This window comes from Kogia breviceps, chromosome X (assembly GCF_026419965.1).
Source record: "Kogia breviceps isolate mKogBre1 chromosome X, mKogBre1 haplotype 1, whole genome shotgun sequence".
Taxonomy (NCBI): Eukaryota; Metazoa; Chordata; class Mammalia; order Artiodactyla; family Physeteridae; genus Kogia; species Kogia breviceps.
Window position 1 is genome coordinate 133919099 of NC_081330.1, and position 17955 is coordinate 133937053.

The 17955-nt window shown below is 58.3% G+C and overlaps 2 protein-coding genes across 29 annotated transcripts in view; one reads left to right on the top strand and one right to left on the bottom strand.

Annotated features, from left to right (window-relative positions):
• IL3RA (interleukin 3 receptor subunit alpha) overlaps positions 1-17955 on the bottom strand; it is a 42614-nt gene that overhangs the window by 9051 nt on the left and 15608 nt on the right. For 17 of the 28 annotated variants that reach the window (XM_067023331.1, XM_067023330.1, XM_067023341.1 and 14 more), the window contains 9 exons: positions 17690-17822; positions 17426-17604; positions 15080-15216; positions 12768-12794; positions 11378-11498; positions 10661-10757; positions 9502-9766; positions 2933-9407; positions 729-1233 (listed from right to left, as the gene is read on the bottom strand). In XM_067023331.1, the coding sequence (XP_066879432.1) occupies positions 9333-9407; positions 9502-9766; positions 10661-10757; positions 11378-11498; positions 12768-12794; positions 15080-15216; positions 17426-17604; positions 17690-17822 (1034 nt within the window). In that variant the 3' untranslated portion in view covers positions 729-1233; positions 2933-9332. Of the gene's footprint in view, positions 1-728; positions 1234-2932; positions 9408-9501; positions 9767-10660; positions 11346-11377; positions 11499-12767; positions 12795-15079; positions 15217-17425; positions 17605-17689; positions 17823-17955 lie in introns of all 28 variants that reach the window. The other 11 variants (XM_059050694.2, XM_067023338.1, XM_067023334.1 and 8 more) reach the window with 8 other exon arrangements.
• Positions 4330-7504, top strand: SLC25A6 (solute carrier family 25 member 6). Its single transcript, XM_059050691.2, has 4 exons — positions 4330-4608; positions 5247-5733; positions 6390-6530; positions 6941-7504. The coding sequence occupies exons 1-4, from the start codon at positions 4498-4500 to the stop codon at positions 7096-7098; spliced, it is 897 nt and encodes a 298-aa protein (XP_058906674.1). The 5' UTR covers positions 4330-4497; the 3' UTR covers positions 7099-7504.

The following is a 17955-nucleotide window of genomic DNA, read 5'->3' on the forward strand; positions in this document are numbered from 1 at the left end:
CTAGAGAAAGCCTGCGCTCAGCAACGAAGACCCAACACAGCCAAAAATAAATAAATAATTTTTAAAAAATCCTTTAAAGGTCTTCCCTGGTGGCACAGCACTTGGGAGTCCGCCCGCTGATGCAGGGGACGCGGGTTTGTGCCCCGGTCCGGGAAGATCCCACGTGCCGCGGAGCGGCTGGGCCCGTGAGCCGTGGCCGCTGAGCCTGCGCGTCCGGAGCCTGTGCTCCGCAACGGGAGAGGCCACGACAGTGAGAGGCCCGCATACCGCAAAAAGAAAAAAAAAAAAAAAAGAAAACAAAAAGAAAACAAGAGATCCTCTTAAAATCCTTCCAAAAAAAGCATACATTTTATATATTTAGAGCATATAAACTATGTGTGTCATATATAAATGGATAAGTATATATAACATATAATATCCACACACACACAAGTATATAATTTTGGACGGACTCCAATTTTTAAAAAATCACAAATTGTGTCTCCACGTGAGGCAAAGACAGAGGAGGGAGGAAATGAAACACTGGTTATAACGGGAGCCGTGCCATCCCGATGGAGTGCCGGCAGCTCTCCCGAGTGAGAGGGACAAAGGAGAGGGGTCACGGCCCCTCCGTCCGTCTGGCCCCGGTGTGGACCTGCAGCCTCAGTGAAACTGCAGCCAGGGTCGCAGGAGCGCAGAGCAGAGCGCCCCGCCCACCCAGCTCCCCTCTGCGCACCCCGTCCCCTTACCTGGGCAGGGCGGTGCTCGGCTGCTGGCTGGGCCACATCCGCTGCGCGGTGGACCTGGGGTGACGCCGACCCTGTTCACCGGGGTCCGCTCCCTTCCGCCGCCTTCCTATCCCGGGAGGAGAGGTGAGTCCCTGCAGGTGACCCTGCCTCAGCCAAGGGCACCGTGTTGCAGCAGGGCTGGGTCCCCAATAACAAGCGACGGGTACAGCGCATGTGGAACGCCCGCGCTCTGGCTCTGGAGCTAGCCGTCTCGACACTGGGTTTGCTAGAAGAAACTGCACTTGTAACCAGAGGTGTCAGAGCGCCGGCCTCGGCCGCGGGGAGGGGGGTGGTACCCGACCCCCCTTAGTCCTGGCTACTGGGCGCCCTGCGGGCTGCGGGCAGGGGGGCTGCTACAGGCAGGGCTCTGACCCACGGACACGCCCAGCTGGAAGAGTAACAGGCAGACGGCGTCTGTGGAAGCGATGACGGGCCCACGGCTTTCTTATACTGCTCGCTTCTCCTTCTCGTGTCACAAGTTTGCAGTTAAAAAAAAAAAAAAACAGAGAAGAGATTAAAAGGTGAGAAAAGAAAGTATGACTTACACACAACCTGTCTCTTCATTTCTTAGAAATACATGCAAAAGCAGGAATTTTAGGGAAGCTGGCGTAAAACAGTGTATGGGTGTGGCTGCCCGCACGTGCCTGTGTCTTTAAATCAACAGGGATTCCTAGGTTGGAAGTGCCCTGGACCTGACCCCCCCCTCCGGGTCACATCCATCCATCCATCCATCCATCCATCCATCCATCCATCCATCCATCCATCCACTCATTCAGGAGATGTCCGAGTGCCCACTGCAGACCGGGCCTACCTGGACGCATCACTGGGTGACACCTCTGTCCTCTCCACCTGTCAGGTGGTCGGGCAGTGGGCGGGGGGGACGATGAGGATGACACCCGAGACAGCCGCGTGTGGTCCCCCCGCAGGGTCCCTCCACCAGGCAGGCGCCTGCCCTGAGCAGCCCCCCGCCCCTCACCAGACTAGTTCACTTAAAGCCCAGCCCCACACCCCCGAATGCCACCCTCATCCCTTCTGTGACTCACTCGGAGCCGTCAGTGGAAACCCGATCATCTTTAAGCACCTCCTCCACTGCTTTTCGTTAGGCCACCCCGTTTTTCAGATACTCAGCTTCTAACATCGTCCAGGTCGTAGTAAGATCTTGAGGCAGCGTGCGGAAGCGGGGGCCATACCTCGCCCCCCCCACCCTGCCCCTGGGGACCCTAGAACGTAACCCCTTCCGCTCCCCGCCACACCCCCACCTCTCAGCCTCCTTTCTCCCTTTCCGACCCCCGGCGCGCAGTCTCCTTCCTTCCCCAGGTACTCGGTATTTTTGTGCATGGTCCTGCCGCCCTCCCGGGTCAGCCCCCCTGAAGCACGAGGGCTGGGCCGCCCCGCTCAGCCCCACCCCGACAGATGCACATATGCACTGGGCAGACATGGGTCTGCGTCTAAGGCCCACGTGAGATGCGTTTTTAAAGAAAAACGCGTTCTGAAGCCCAGTTAGCAACGAGGGGGGAGAGGTCACACCCATTCATTCCTCCCAACAGCGAGGTGCTGACCGGGGCGGGGGGCGGGGGGTGTGCGCTGGGAATGCAGGTGGGGCACAGGGAGGGGTGTCCCTTGCCTGGGGGAGGGGAGCGGGTCGCTCAGAGGTTAACCGCTCCCACCGGGGCTGGAGAGGCTCTGCAACCAAAGGGCCTACTTCCAGGGCCTCACAGCCGGAGCCTGCAGGACCAGCTTCGGTGGGCCCCTGCCGGCCCCTGTCGGCCCAGCGGGCAGTACAGGGTCCCTCCACGCCCAGACAGGTGGCTCCTCCGTACAAATGGAGACAGGAGAGATGCTTTCTTCACCTGGGAGTGCCCAGACGGAGCCAGCACCCTGTCCCTGCCCAGAAACCACGGCCGCCCTGTCCTCTACCCCAGAGCCCTGCGGCTGCTGTCAGCGGGAGCTGCGCAGGGCCCCCCAGCTCTGTTCTGCCCCCCAGTCCCGTGAAGCCTCAGAAAGCGCCAGAACATCAAGCCCCCCCCCACCCCGACACACGCACACACACCCACACCAATCCTCGCCCAGTGCGTGCCCCCCCACACACACACATTCTCGCCCAGTGCGTGCCCTGAGACGCCCCACCCTCTGCAGCGGCACCAGCCTCAGGCCCCGCCTCTTACCTGCTTCTCCACGGAGGTCAGCAGAGGGCAAAGCAAGGCCCTACAAGGACACCGGGGACCGGGGAAATGAATGGCAGGCTCCGGGTGCCCTGGGCTCTGGTGGGCCCGCCCCTGGCATGCATCCACCCAGTGTCAACGTATGGAGGGGATGCAGGAAAGACCCTCATGAAAACATGGGGGGGTGGAGCAAAGACAAAAAAGAGGGAAAGAGAAGAAACAGGCAGGGTGGGAAATAAGAAATGAAAGGACGCATCCTTGCACCAAGAAAAGGATCCTTTCTTGACCTAGGTGCTGAGACACCATTGCACTCACTTTGTGAAAATTCACAGAACGATACACTTAACGATTTGTGCCATTTAGCTATAATTCAATAAAAAGTTCAGAGCATTTCAAAACACCTACGTCTCAGGAGACTTCCTGGGGGTCAGGGGGGCAGATGTGCTCCTGCGGGTAGCATGTGTGCCTGTCTGCGTGTGTATGCAGGTATGCGTGGGCAAGTGTCTATAGGCATGGGCACGTGGGTGCACGTGTGAGTGAGCGTGTGCGGGCAGCACACGTGCCCCTGTCGCTCTGGGAGCCGCCACGTCGCAGCGCGCGGCCTGGCAAGGGGACCCGGGTCTGAGGCCCACTGGGCCCCGGGAGGGCAGGGCCCAGGGAAAGCGGCCGGGTGGGTGCAGACGGACCCTCGGTACCCCCCAGTGCCCGGCACGCCCAGTGCACCCGGAGTCTCGGGGTCAGGGTCGGGGGACCCCACGGCAGGGCGGGGTCCTCCGGGGGCGCTCCTACGGGTGGACCCAAGGTCTACCAGGCAGAGGACAGGCAAGCCCTCCAGAAACCGGGCCTGGGGGGCTCGGGGCGACCTCCTACTCCGGCCCTGACCTCGCGAACTGTCGCTCCTGCCGCGGGGCGATCCCTAGGGTCGCGGCCGAGACTCGGGAGTCTACAGGGGTCATTAGGACGAGTCCGGGGTCGCAGCCGGTCCTCAAAGGTCAGCGGAGTTAGACTGGGGGTCGCGGCCGGGACTCGGGAATCACCGGGACGAGCCCAGGGGTCCGAGCGTCCGAAGGCGGGGCAGGATAAACATCGGGTGTGGGATTCAGCGACCCCCGACCTTCCCCTTACGCAGCCGCCGTCTGTGGCGTCCCCGTGGCCCGGCGTGACCTTCATAAGGTCAAGGCGGTCGCCGCGCCCCCCCAGCCCGCAGGGCGCATGGGCGGGGCCCGGCTCCCTACAAGCCCCGAGACGCGGCGCGCGGGAAGGGGAAGGACGGCGGCGGCGGCGCAGCCAATGGGCGCGGCGTTCGAGGGTGAGGGGCGGGGCGCAGAGCTGCTCCCGGCAGCCCGTGGGGGCGAGGCGAACGGGAAGAGGCGGGGCTTGGTCGGTGGCGCAGCCAATAGGAGCGGCGCGCGGGGGAGCGGGGCGGGGCGTGGGCGCCTTAGCGGCTGCGCGCTACCCGCCCCGTCTTTTCGGTCCCGGCGGCGGTAGCGCAGAGCACCGTTGCCCGCCCTCCGGCTCTCCGCGCCTCACCTCCTTTCTCTCCCCGCTGCGTTGCCCGCCTCGCCACCATGACGGAACAGGCCATCTCATTTGCCAAGGACTTCCTGGCCGGAGGCATTGCCGCCGCCATCTCCAAGACTGCCGTGGCCCCGATCGAGCGGGTCAAGCTGCTGCTACAGGTGGGAGCCGGCTGCGCACACGCGGACGCCGGGCGAGGTGCGAGGGTCCGGGGCGCGGGGACAGCGGGCCGGGCAGGCCGCGTGCACCGGAAGCGGGAGGCTGCGCCGCTTTTGTCCGCGCGCCGCCGGCTTCCGGGGATTGCCCGGGCGCGCGTCACGCGGGCGCTATCGCATGCGCAGAAGTGGAGCCGCGGGAGGCCACGCGCGTGCGCACTGTGCCTTGCGGCACGGTTCGGGGGACGCATGCGCATGGGGCAGCCGCGTGGACGGGCCCAGCGGCGCGAGGGCCGTGACCTTGGGCGTTGGGCGGGTCGCGAGGGCAGTCGTCGTGCCCTTGGTTGGACTTCCGTTCTATTCCCCTTTTTGTTCCCCTTTTGCGGTTCTGAGCCAGAATAAGCTGTCTTTGTTCCGGAACTGTCAGAAATGTAGCGGTAATGGAAACATCGTTGTCAGTTTGTTGTTTGTAACACTTGTAGAGACCCGTAGTGACCAAAAGATGGGTTTCTCCCGGTAGGACGTTTGGGCAATTTAAAGACCCCATGCACATGTTGTCTTACGAAGACAGCGCGTTTCATTGGGGGTCTTTGGGGGCGTCTGACTTAGGCCCTCGTGTAAAACCCCTGTCTTTCCGCCTCCAGGTACAGCACGCCAGTAAGCAGATCGCGGCCGACAAACAGTACAAGGGCATCGTGGACTGCATCGTGCGCATCCCCAAGGAGCAGGGTGTGCTGTCCTTCTGGAGGGGCAACCTGGCCAACGTCATCCGCTACTTCCCCACGCAAGCTCTCAACTTCGCTTTTAAGGATAAGTATAAGCAGATCTTCCTGGGGGGCGTGGACAAGCACACGCAGTTCTGGAAGTACTTCGCCGGCAACTTGGCCTCCGGCGGGGCGGCCGGAGCCACCTCCCTCTGCTTCGTCTACCCCCTGGATTTCGCCAGAACCCGGCTGGCGGCTGACGTCGGCAAATCCGGCACGGAGCGGGAGTTCAAAGGCCTGGGAGACTGTCTGGTGAAGATCACCAAGTCTGACGGCATCCGGGGGCTGTACCAGGGCTTCAACGTCTCTGTGCAGGGCATCATCATCTACCGGGCCGCGTACTTCGGCGTGTATGACACCGCCAAAGGTGAGTGTGCTCTGCTCTCGGGGCTGTCAAGGTGCTGGGCGGGGGGGTTTCAACAGCAGATGTCTGTGGTCTCCCAGTCTTGGAGGCTGGAATCGGAGATGCAGGTGTGGGCAGGGCTGGTTCCTCCCGAGGCCTCTCTCCTGGGCGTGTAGACGGCCGTCTCCTCCCTGTGTCCTCACGTGGTCGTCTTTCTGTGTGTGTCTGTGTCCCAGTCTCTCCTTATAAGGACACCATTCCTATGTGATCAGGAGCCACCGTGAGGATCTAATTTTACTTTAATTATCTCTCTTAAAGGTTTTATTTCCTAGTACAGTTATACTTTGAGGTCCTGGGTTTTGGGGCTTTAGCATATTTTGGAGGAGGACACTGTAAAGTGAGTCATTCTGGAGGTCGGGGCCCAGGCCCGCTGGCACCTTTGCAGTGGAACAGATGTGAAACCTTCCACTTCCCAACGGCCATCTGTTTCCCTCTAGAGAGACCCCTGCCGCCAGGTACCAGGTCGGTCTCTGGGGCCGTCCTCCCAGCCTGCAGGTGGCTTCCCCGTCTCTGACTGGTGTGCCGACCCTAGTCTGACCGGTCTAGTGTCACCTGGTGCTGGGATCCCCGCGTGGGGCTGGGGGCGGCCGTGGGGCCTCACGCTCACGGTGACCCCACAGGCATGCTCCCCGACCCCAAGAACACGCACATCGTGGTGAGCTGGATGATCGCGCAGACGGTGACGGCCGTGGCAGGCGTGGTCTCCTACCCCTTCGACACCGTACGGCGGAGGATGATGATGCAGTCGGGGCGCAAAGGAGGTACGGTCTCTGCCCTGCTCCCGGCCACCCGTGCTCTGGGGGTGGGGCATCGCTGAGTGCTGAGTGGGCTGGCGTTCGGCCCTTTGGAAGTGCCGAGGCGGGGGGTGGGGGTGGGGCAGCATTTGGTCCCAGAAGGGGAGGTAGCCGGGCTTCGTGGGGGAGGCCTGGGCAGGTGCCTACCCCCTCTCTGCCCTTGACCCTCGGGTGTGCGGGGCCCTGGGGAGGTGGGGCTCGACTTTGCATTCGATCCCCATCCGAACGGTGGGTGTCCAGAGCTTCCTTTTCCTGCGGTCGAAATGCCTCGCCACCCGGATGGCGGCAGCCGGGGCTCAGCATCGGTACCGTGTCTCCGGGGGTCTGCTTCGCGCCTGCGTGTGATCCTCTCCGTGACCCCCGCCCTCTCCCCGCAGCCGATATCATGTACAGGGGCACCTTGGATTGCTGGCGAAAGATCTTCAAGGACGAGGGCGGCAGAGCCTTTTTTAAGGGCGCCTGGTCTAACGTGCTGCGTGGCATGGGCGGCGCCTTCGTGCTGGTCCTGTATGACGAGCTGAAGAAGGTCATCTAGGCGCCCCGCCCGCCCGCCACAGCGACCAACGCCTCCAGACCAACGCCTCCACGTAGGGGAGTGCCTGTTACGGACCATCGACCTTCGAGAAATTCCAGTGTCCTCGCGGGGGGCTGGGGCGGCCCCCGCAGAGGGCTTCCTGTGATCGTCGGCCCTGGGTCCATGTATTGATAACGGGGGGAGGGGAATCGTGGCGTCTTCGTGGGTCCATAGGTGGTGAGGCACCTCTGCTCGCCAAACCTAGACTCCAGGTGCTTGTAGGACCGACTCGTGTTTAAGTATTTATTTAAGAAAATCTTGTCTCCATTTGTACTTAAGCACTATTCTCTTTTGCACAGCCGAATATTTGCAATTATGTTCTATGTTGGGCATTCTGCTGCGAAACAATAAAATTAGGACACGTGGACACTGGTTTTGTTTCTGAATCGAGCAGCCTTGTGGGGTGGGAGCAGCTAGCAGGCGGGTCTCACGCTGGGGAGGAGAGGGGGAGGCCCTGGCTGCCCGTCTGTGGCCTGGCCTGGCCCGGGGGCTGCCCTCGGGGGCTGCCCTCGGGTGCTGCAGGGGACCCTGGGGCTTCTAACCTGAAGTTCCCTTCCCCCAGTGCCCGCCCTTCCAGACTTGGCACTGCCCCCAGGGTGGCAGCAGCTGTGGGCCACCCCTGCCCAGGGCTCACGGGGGAGTCCCATGCAAGGTGGGCCCGTGCACCCTCTCAGGTGTGCCCGACCCCCGGCCCCAGGCAGGTAAGCATGCTACCCCCTTGGAGCCGTATCTGCAGGAAGCCTGATGCTCACTGCGGGGAGAGAACTTGCTTTGAGAGTCTCTACCAGGCTGACCGCAGGGTCCTGGTATGAACGTCGGGGGAATGGGGTCTACTCTAGGGCCTACTCTGGGTGTTCTGAGGGTCCAGGACTGTGCCTGCGGGGTCATCACCAGTCTGAGGCCTCACGGTCACGTACACAGCCCCCCAAGAACGGAACTGTCCCCTGGGTTCACGTGGAGCTTCCAGCACCAAGTGACCCTGGAGAGGTCAGATAGGTCCACTGCAGGGGCTGGAGAGGGGAAGCCAGCTGCAGGACGGCCCCGAGGCCGGCTGAGTTCACCGAAAAGCAGAGCTTCCGTCTCCAGACCAGGGCAGGGTGAGGTCGGTCAGAAGACAAGCCAGAGCCGGCTTTCCCCAAGGTTACCTTGCTGGTGCTGGGTGAGGAACGGGACAGGACCAGCCACCACACACCCACGTGGGTCCCGCCCAGCCCGGCTCCACAGAGGAACCCCCGAGCCACAACCTGGGCTTCTGACCCACCTGTGCCCCAGCCCTTGGGGTGGAGTCACTTGGAACCCGGACGCCGTCTGTCCACCCAGACCTGTGCTGACTGACGGCCGGGGTCAGACCTGGGACATGGTTCCACCCACGTGCATTGAGGGCCATCGACCGTGCGCCATCCCGCAGACTCAGCAGGCGTGCTCAAAGCTAGCAAGTCTGCATCTGCCGTTTGAGGTGAATTCTTTGCTACAGAACTTGACATGTTAAGCGTGTAAACAAGGGAACGAAATCAGAGGTCCTCCAGGAAAGCCTTGCCTCTTGGAGACTCGGGTTCCTGTGGGCCAGGCTGTGCACGTGGGCGTCCTTTTCCGTGGGCGTACAGGTGGGTGTCTTCACTGCCCACCACGACCGTATCTGGACGCAGGGCCGCTCCACTGCGCCTGCCTGCCCCCGAGGCCCACAGGCCACGCTGCCCTGACACCCCCTTTCCTGCCGCCTTGACGCCTGTCTCCCGTGTGCCTTCCCTGGGGTCGCACACGTAGCCAGGAAAGGGATGTAGACACCACCCCCCCAGCCCCATGTTGTCACGCAAGTGATTTAAGGGGCTTACAAAGGGGAAATGCAGCAAGAAAACAAAGTTCAGTGAAAGAGAAACCAGGCAGGCAGGGCCCCTTAACGGACTTGCGAAGGAGCAAACCCGGTGGACGACATGTGAGCTCCAGCCAAGTCCAGGAGGCTGCAAAGTGGGTCTCAGCGGCGTTGGGGGGTGACCCCCACTTCCGGGGGCCACGGATGAGGAAAAAAGCCCTTTATTCGAGACATGAGCCCAACACGTTTTCTTTCTTCCTCCAGGTGACCCCGTGTCACTTGCATCGGGCTTTCCCATCCGTGACCCCGCTTGAAACATCCACGACCTGCCATGACCAGGCTGCGCGCCCTCCGCCTGGCGGAAAACGGGGCCTCTGCACCAGCTTCATGTTTCCCCCAGAACCTGCACCTCGACCACTGGACACTCCTCCTGGCTGTCTTGGTCGGGGTCCCAGGTCATCTGCGGGGTGAGGGAGGCGAGGTGAGGGGCAGAGCCACAGGGGGGTCAAGTGCACCCTGGAAGGCCACGGGGGCGGGGCCGGCGCAGAACACACCTCGGCGGGAGGCTCCCGGACCCGCACCTTGCGGTGACCGCCCGTGTCACAGGACCGGAGCTGGCTCCGTCCCTGCTCATCACGTTCCCGGGCCATCCTCCAGGGCCAGCAGTGCCCCGCTCCCTGGGCGGGGCTGCGGGCACCTGGCCCCAGGTGTGTCCCCCGGCTGCAGCCACCACGTACCGTTCTTCCGTTCTGAAGTTTGCCATTGATGTGGTCTTTCATGTGCGGGATGGGAGGGAACAGCTTCTGCGTTACCAAGAACCTCGGAGGAGAGAGAGAGACGCCTGTTCTGAAACCCGCACCCACCAGCGCAGGGGAGACGCGGCGTCCACTAGAGGACCCCAGCGAGGCCCCGATGGAGTAGGACTCCTGCCTCCTTTGGGAGGGGTCCCTGTAGGAGAGACGTGCGGGAATGAGAAAGCGGGGCCCGACACCTCTCCCGAGACCCCATCCTATCACCATGGCAACCTCCCCCTCCCCACAGCCTCCTCGCGAGGAGCCATTGGTCCCCTCCCTGGGGCGGTGTCCCATCCGCCCCCAAACCAAGGCCCTGGGCGGGGCGGCTCAGCCTGAAGCAGCGGGGAGAGGGGTGGGCGTGAAGCCAGCAGACAGACCAGGCAGGAGCCGGCAGCCGGGGGGGGGGGGGGGTGGGGGTGGGGGTGGGGTGAGGCGGGAGGGGCCGGCCTGGGCGGGGCCTGTGGAAGGGACCGCAACCGGCCGGGTTGACGCTGCCGCGCGCCTGCTGCCTGCCGGGCTGGGGAGGGGCTCCGGAGCCCCGTCGGGGGGGGGGGGGGCGGGGGCGGGTGGAGGGGGGGCGTCGGGGTGAGGTGTGAGGGAACGAACAGCGCGGGCATGTGGGGACCAGCAGGGAACTCTGACCGCAGACCCCCGCACAGGTGCTGGGGAGGGAGGGGCCTGCAGGGTGCTGCACGGGGGACCCGGCTCCTTGGGTCCCGCGGGCGGCAGGGACCAGATGGCACAAACCGGGGTCTGGTTGGGAAAAGACCGCTGGGGCGACGAGAGGCGGTGCCCCGCGACCGGCAGGGGCGCGTCCCGCAGCCCGGGGGGCGCACGGGGCGGGGCGGGGCGGGGGCGGCGTGGCCTGCGGCTCGCGCTCCAGAAAACGACCGCGCAAACCAGGGGCCCGCGGGCTCACCTGCAGAACAGGAGCGCGAGACCCGTAGACAGCAGCGTCCCCAGCGCGATCAGCAAAGACGTCAGCCAGGCGGGGAGGCGCGCGCCCTCCTCACACACTAGGGAAGAGGGGGGGACGCGTCGGGCAGGTCCGGGAGATCCGGGGAGGAGGTGGCCGGCACCGTGGGCGGGGGCGCGTCCAGGAGCGCCGTCCTCCTGGGGACAGCGGCCACCTGCTCACCGGGCGGGGCCCCGCGGGAATCCCTCCCAAATCGCCAGAATCCGATGCCCCCCGACCACCGACCGACACTTGGAGTTGGGGGCTGGTAGCGCCGACCCCTCGGATCAGTTCGGGTCGCGGGCGGGGACGTGGGGGTGGGGGTGGGGAATCAGCCACGCCCATCTGGAGGGGCCGGGCCGAGGTTGGTCTGTTCCCCACCTCCCTCCCTCCCTGCCACGCTGCGTCCTGGGTGCGCGCTGCCTTACTTCTTGAATTTAATATATGGATTAAACATCATGGATTTTTCGCCTCAATTTCGATTTTTTTTTAAACTGCATTAAAAGGTTTGTCTTGTAACTCAAGAGTGTTGGCGACAGCCGTCTCCGCGCGCCCAGCGCAGCTCCATGGAACAGCTTGGACACACAGAGTCTATCAGGGACGGGAGGGAGGCGGTCACAAGTCCAGGGACGTCTGGAGCCCCCAGAATCTGGAAGAGGCGGGAAGGAACCCCCCACTCACCGAAGTGTTGAGGGACACTCCACGGGCCCCAAGGTTTGTAATGGGAGAAGGTGGCATCCCTGGCCCTTACTTGCACCGTGTAGGTCCCAGGATTGTTCAGCTCCAAGAAGGCTTTGTAGATCTGCAGTTTAAAAGAAAGTAGAGGGGAAAGTCCATTCCCAGTCCGTGGAGGAAGAACGGGGCCTTCAAGGGGTTGAGTGGGTCCTCCCCACGTTCACGTGTTGGGGTCCTAACCCTCAGCGTCTCAGAAGACCACTTCATTTGCAAATAGGGTTGATGCAGATGTGATGAGTTAAGAGGAGGTCGGATAGGGTACAGTGGACCCCAAACCACTATGACTGGTGTCCTTATAAAGAGAGGAAACTCGGAGACAGACACATACATACACACGGGGAGATGCCTTGTGGATATGCAAGGGATACGGCCACAAGCCCGGGGATGCCTGGAGCCCCCAGAAGCTGGAAGAAGCAGGAAGGACCCTCCCCTGGAGCCTCTGGAGGGAGCTCAGCCCTGGGACACCTTGACCTCAGACGTCTGGTCTCCAGGACTGGGGGAGGGTGAATGTCTGTAGTTCTCAGTTACCCAGTCTAGGGTCGTTTTTATGGCCGCCCCAGGGAACTAAGACGGCCACCCAAGAGACAGCCTGGCCAGCCCCCCTTGGGAGACAGGAAGATGCCTGGTGCTCAGAGGGGCCCGGAACCTCAAGCTCCCTTTGCGTCCATCTCAGCCCAGGCTCTTGGCATCCAAACAAAAATATTCTTTCTAATCACTAGAAGGTCAGTATTCATGGTGGCCACCGCCAGTGAGGTCAAGAGTGGTGGCATCTCGGGTGTCAGGCAGTGAATGGAGCCTGTAGAACGTTCAGTGGGGTCCCCCCCAAGAAGATTCGTCCCCCCAGAACCTGGGACCTTATTTGAAAAGAGGGTCTGTGCAGATGTGATGAATCATCTCAAGATGCTTGAGGTCCTCCTCGATGAGAGTGGCCCTACATCCAATGACAGGGTCCTTCTAAAAGACAGAAGAGGAGAGACCCAGACACAGAGGAGAAACCCCGAGAAGACAGAGGCAGAGACGGGAGGAAGAGGCAGAGACAGAGTCAGAAACAAAGGAGAGACGGGGGGCGTGGGGTCTGTGGCCGGTAGTTACCATACGGAAGCAGCTGCCTCTGCAGGTTAGAGGCAGTTAGTTAGTGAATTTAGGGCATGGTGACACTCCCTCCGAATCCTGAGGGATTTGGGGGCCGGGGGGTGGACCTTTAGGGCAGCACCAGGCAGGTGATGGCATCTGGTCTATGGACCGGGGAGCTTCATCTCAGGGTCACTGCACAGTAACAGACATAAGGAGCCTGCGCTTGGGATGCCAGATTGGGGCGGGGGCGGGGGACACCCACCTCCTGTTTGTAGGCGAGCTCCATACCCTGTAAGAGAAAAGCAGAGCGTGGGTGCCTGACCCCATCCCCACGAAGGGTCCTCGTTTGTCAGAGCATCTTCAGGTTTACAGAAAAATCGAGGATAAAATAAGCAGTCATTGAGTAGAAATAATAAAAAGAATACTTCTTTACACAAAAATCATAAATAGAGGTAACTGAGTATAACATATCAATGAACTAAAAAGTACCTGGGGGAGGGATAAATCAGGAGTTTGGGATTAACAGACACACACGACTATATATAAAATAGATAAATAACAAGGACCTACTGTTCAGCACAGGGAACTCTACTCACTATCCTGTAATAACTTATAATGGAAAAGAATCTGAAATATATCTATATATATATATATAAAAACTGAATATATACAGTTAATACGTGCATATAACTGAATCACTTTGCTGTGACCTGAAACTAACACAACATTGTAAATCAACTATGTTTCAATTAAAAAAAATTTTTTTTTAAGTACCTGGTCTTTCATTAAAAAAATAAAATTGATAGACTTGATTTTTTTGAGCCGTTTTGGTTAACGGAAAAATTGGCCATACGCTAGCTGAGTCTAAATAATAAATCTAATACATGAATCAGTAGAGAACAATAGTAAATATAAGTAAATCGTAGAGTATAAAATACCAACTACCTCAAAAATATTTGGTCTTTTTAATCAATAGACGACTTTTTTTGAGTGGTTTTGGGTTTACGGAAAACTTGAATATAAGCAATAATTGAGTATAAGTAATAGGTATATAAATACATTGACATAATGAATAAATATAAGTAAATAATTGAGTATAAAAATACCAATGAGCTCAAAAATACTCATTTTCTTTTAATTTATGGACTAATTTTTTGAGCAGTTTTAGGTTTATAGAAGAGTTGAGTATGAAATAATCAGAACATGAATATAAATAATAAATATACACAAACAGGTAAATACACATAAAAGATAAATATAAGTAAATAATTGAGTATAAAATACTGATTGACTCAAAGAGCTCGGTCATTTTTTAATTAATAGATTTTTTGGAATAGTTTTGGGTTTATAGAAAAATTGAGTAAACAGCAAGGTCCTACTGTGTATCACAGGGAACTATATTCAATATCCCTTGATAAACCATCATGGAAAAGAATATGGAAAAGAATGTATATATGGGTATAATTGAATCACTTTGCTGTATAGCAGAAATTAACACAACAGAGTAAATCAACTAGACTTCAATAAAATAAACTCTAAAAAGAAAAAAGGAGTACAAGCAGTTATTGAGTATAAATACATAAATAAACAATAAATAATTACAAGTAGACAATTAAGTACAAAATACCACCTAGCTCAAAAATAGCTGGTCCTTTTTTTTTTTTTAATCTATTGACTCCATTTTTTGAGTAGTCTTAGGCTTATGAAAAAGTTGAGTGTAAAGTATAAATAAATGTAACACGCACAGAAAAATAAACGCAGTCAATAACTAGGTCAGTCATTGAGTATAGAATACCGGTGATCTCCAGCATATTTTTTTAACAGTAGCTTTATTCAGGTATGATTTGCATACAGCAAAGCACACCAGCAGAGCATATAATCTGCTGACTTTGGCAAACGTGTGCATGAAACCGGCACAGTACAGGAAACGTGTCCATCACCCCCAGATGCCCTCCAGCTTCTCCCTGCACCCCTGCCTCAGCCCTCAGATCTGCCCCTACAGCGCATCCTGAATTTTCCTGTGTCACTTGTTCCTTTTATGACACTTTTAAACATACCCACGGGACCCTCCAGTTCTTGGCGGATAGGATTCCACTGTGTGGCTATGTTTTGTTCATCCCTTCCCTAGGATTGTGTCCTGTTTAGGGACCATTGTATACGTAGGTGCTACAAACACTTAGGTCCCATCTTTGGGGGGCTACTGGTTTCATTTCTCGCAGGGGAATTGCAGGCTCTGTGACATACGGTCAGAGAGAGTTTCACCAAGTGGCTGTTTCAACCTTTTGCTCTTTTTCTGTAGGGTTGTTTATCTTCTGAGTGTTGACAGGTAAACATCCCTCTTCTACCCCAAACCTGATGGAAAGTATGCAAGCATTTCCTTCCATATTCTGACTTCCTTTCCAATGTCAGCGGTGTCATTCAAACGGCCAAACACCTTCAGTTTTGCTAAAGCTCATTTATTTTACAGTTCCTCTGGTTTTTTTTTTTTTTTTTTGAATGTTTCACCTTCCCCCAAAGCCCCAGGGTCCAGGGGGTGTAAGAGTGTAAGAGAAGCTCACCCAGGAAACCGTTTACCTTCTGTATCTGAAGTTCATACTTGAAGTCATCGTTAAGGTGACTCCTCACTTGCCACCGCATGAACGAGTAGCTTTGGTTACACCACCTGCTGGTGATTTGGGGAGCAGCTAATACCTCTAGGGGAGAAAAAAACACTTTTATGGGTAAAGCACATCACAAAAGAATTCCCCGCCCCCGCCGAGATACTTTTAAAAGCAGGCCTCCTACAAAGTCAGGGGGGAAGAAGAGAGGAAAATGTCATTCCAAAGTTAAAAAGTATCAAGAGACAGAGACAAGTGAGAGAAAACTGCTGGTATGATTAGGGTCACTGAGCCTGCGGACCGGCTCTCAGACAGTGGCCCGGGGGGAACCCCTCACCCACTCGGAGGCCCTTGCAAAGCTCTCTTCTCGCCCGTGCAGGCACACCCCTCAGAGCGGCCCTGTTCTTTTCCCTCTCGGCCGTCCCAGTCCCTGGGGCTACGCTTCTCCAGCGGAGGGGGAGCCAAGCGTGGTCCAGCTGCCAGGTCCCTTCCTCCTGCCCACTGGACCAGTCGGCTCTACTCAGACCCCACCCCCAGGGCAGCCTGGCCTCCGCCCCGAGCTGCCCGGGGCCAGTCCTGCCCCCATGACCTTGGCCGCCAATTCCACCCCCAAAAGTTCACCCGGAATCTTCTGCCCCAGCCTTGGACTCTGACCGGGTCACACCCCCTGCTTTCTTCTCACCTGCGCCCCCCACCCGCAGCGTGGCACCCAGCTCCTCCAGGACCCTCGGGCCCCCCTCTGTGGGCTGTCCCAGGGCTCCGCCCTTAGCCCTCCCTGGGGTGCTGTGCATCCCCGATGCCGGCTCTCCATCGGTTTCCGACGGGACCGCGTCTAGGTCTACAGGTCGGACCCCCCCGCCAGGACCCCAACGGTGTCGGCTCACCATCCCACCTGGACCCCTGGCAGGAAACCCAGGCTCGGCATGGGGTGGTCCCCGGTCCTGGGTCCCCCCACTGATGTACACTCAAATCTCCTGGCACCTCCACTCCCACTGCTACAGGGGCTGGCATCAGCCCGCCACCCCTGCTGGGAACCACGCCGTGGACACCCCACGTGGACAGGAGCACAGGTGCGGAGTCGGGGCGGGGCCACACCTGTAGGGCTGCACTCGCCCAGGGGCGCTTGGTGTGTGAGGGATCCGGCATCAAAGTGAGGCTGGCTCCGGGCCGGGGTGACACCCCAGACAAAGGCAGGAGCCCCATCCCGGCTTCGGAACCAGAGGCCCCCATCTTCTCCCTTTCTGCACCCACCTCTCCGCTCATATGCTTCCCTGCTACACGTGGACCAGCCAGGGTGGCGAGGGGCCAGGTTTCATGGGGCTTGAAGCTGTCATAATTTGGGGGGCGGGGGGTGTCTAATTTAAAGTAAAAAGTATTGACGGAACTTTGCTAAGATGCGTTTTGTATTCTGAAAACCTGCAGTCGATAAATTCACACAAAAAGAACAACTATGTTTGAGCTATTTTTGAACACAGGGCCTGGAGAGGGGCGAGCCGTGTGAGACCCCCAGCCTCACGGTGCGGCTGTCCTCGGCGGACGGGGGGCACAGAGCCGTCTGCTAGGCGCGTTCTGGAAACGCTTCCTTAGGCCCGGGGAACACAGAGCAGCTGCTGTGAGCTAGGTGCGTTCTGGAAACGCTTCCTTAGGTCCGGGGAACACAGAGCAGCTGCTGTGAGCTAGGTGCGCTCTGGAAACGCTTCCTTAGGTCTGGGGAACACAGAGCAGCTGCTGTGAGCTAGGTGTCTGTGTCTCCCTAGATTCACGTGCGGAAGCCCTGACGCCCCGTGGGACAGTTTTGCAGGCAGGGCCTTTGGGACATAATCGGGGTTAGATGAGGTCCTGAAGGTGAGGCCCCCATGATGGGATCAGTACCCTTATAATCAGAGCAAGGGGGTGTGCAATGAACTGGGAGATTGGGACGGACATACGTACCCTGAGATGTGGAACATAGACACCTAACGAGAACCTGCCCTACAGCACAGGGAAGTCCACTTGGCGGTACGTCAGAAACGAACACAACATTGTAAAACAACTCCACCCCAGTAAGAAATAAGAATAAAAGAGAAGCAGGGGGAAGGGCTAGCAGAGCTCTCTCTCCACTGTATGAGGACACAGCAAACATGCAGCCACCCGCAAGCCAGGAGGAGGGCCTCGCCGGGAACTGACATGCCCACGCCACCATCTCCGACTCCCAGTCCCCAGGACTGCGGGAGAGAAGTGTGTTATCTAAGCCTCCAGCCTGGGGTATTCGGTTGCAGGACAGCGAGCAGCGCCTCCAAGCCGAGTACGGCACTCGAGGAAAGTGTCACATTTTCTTACTCACCGATCTTGGCTAATTTATCGCTCGTTTCCGAGCAGGGGATTTTGGAGCCACTGCTGGTGCCGTTCACCAGGAAACGGGTTTGATCCTTGGATAACACAGAGATGTTGTGAAAACGGCACTGGACGTTTGTCCCTTGCTCGTCTGCTCTGTACTGGGAGCACGGCCACTTCTCATAGGAGCTGCGCGGAGCGGGGTGCATCTTGAGCGGCCCCGAAGCCCCCGCTCCAGCCCGGGGCGCCCCGGCGAGCCCAAGGTCACACCTACTCTAGGTTCTCCAGGTAGAGATTGTACTGCACGTCCCTCGGGGCCTGCCGGCCCACCGCCCAGCGGCACGTCACGAAATCCACGTCGTGAACCCAGCAGGTCAGGTTTTCTGCAGCCGCCCAGGGATTCCCTTCTGGGATTGCAAAGAAGGGGGAAAAAAAAACAGAAACAAAAACTGAGTCCCGGATAAACAGCAAGGTCCCACTGTAGAGCCCAGGGAACTATATTCAATATCCTGGGATAAACCATCATGGAAAAGAATATTT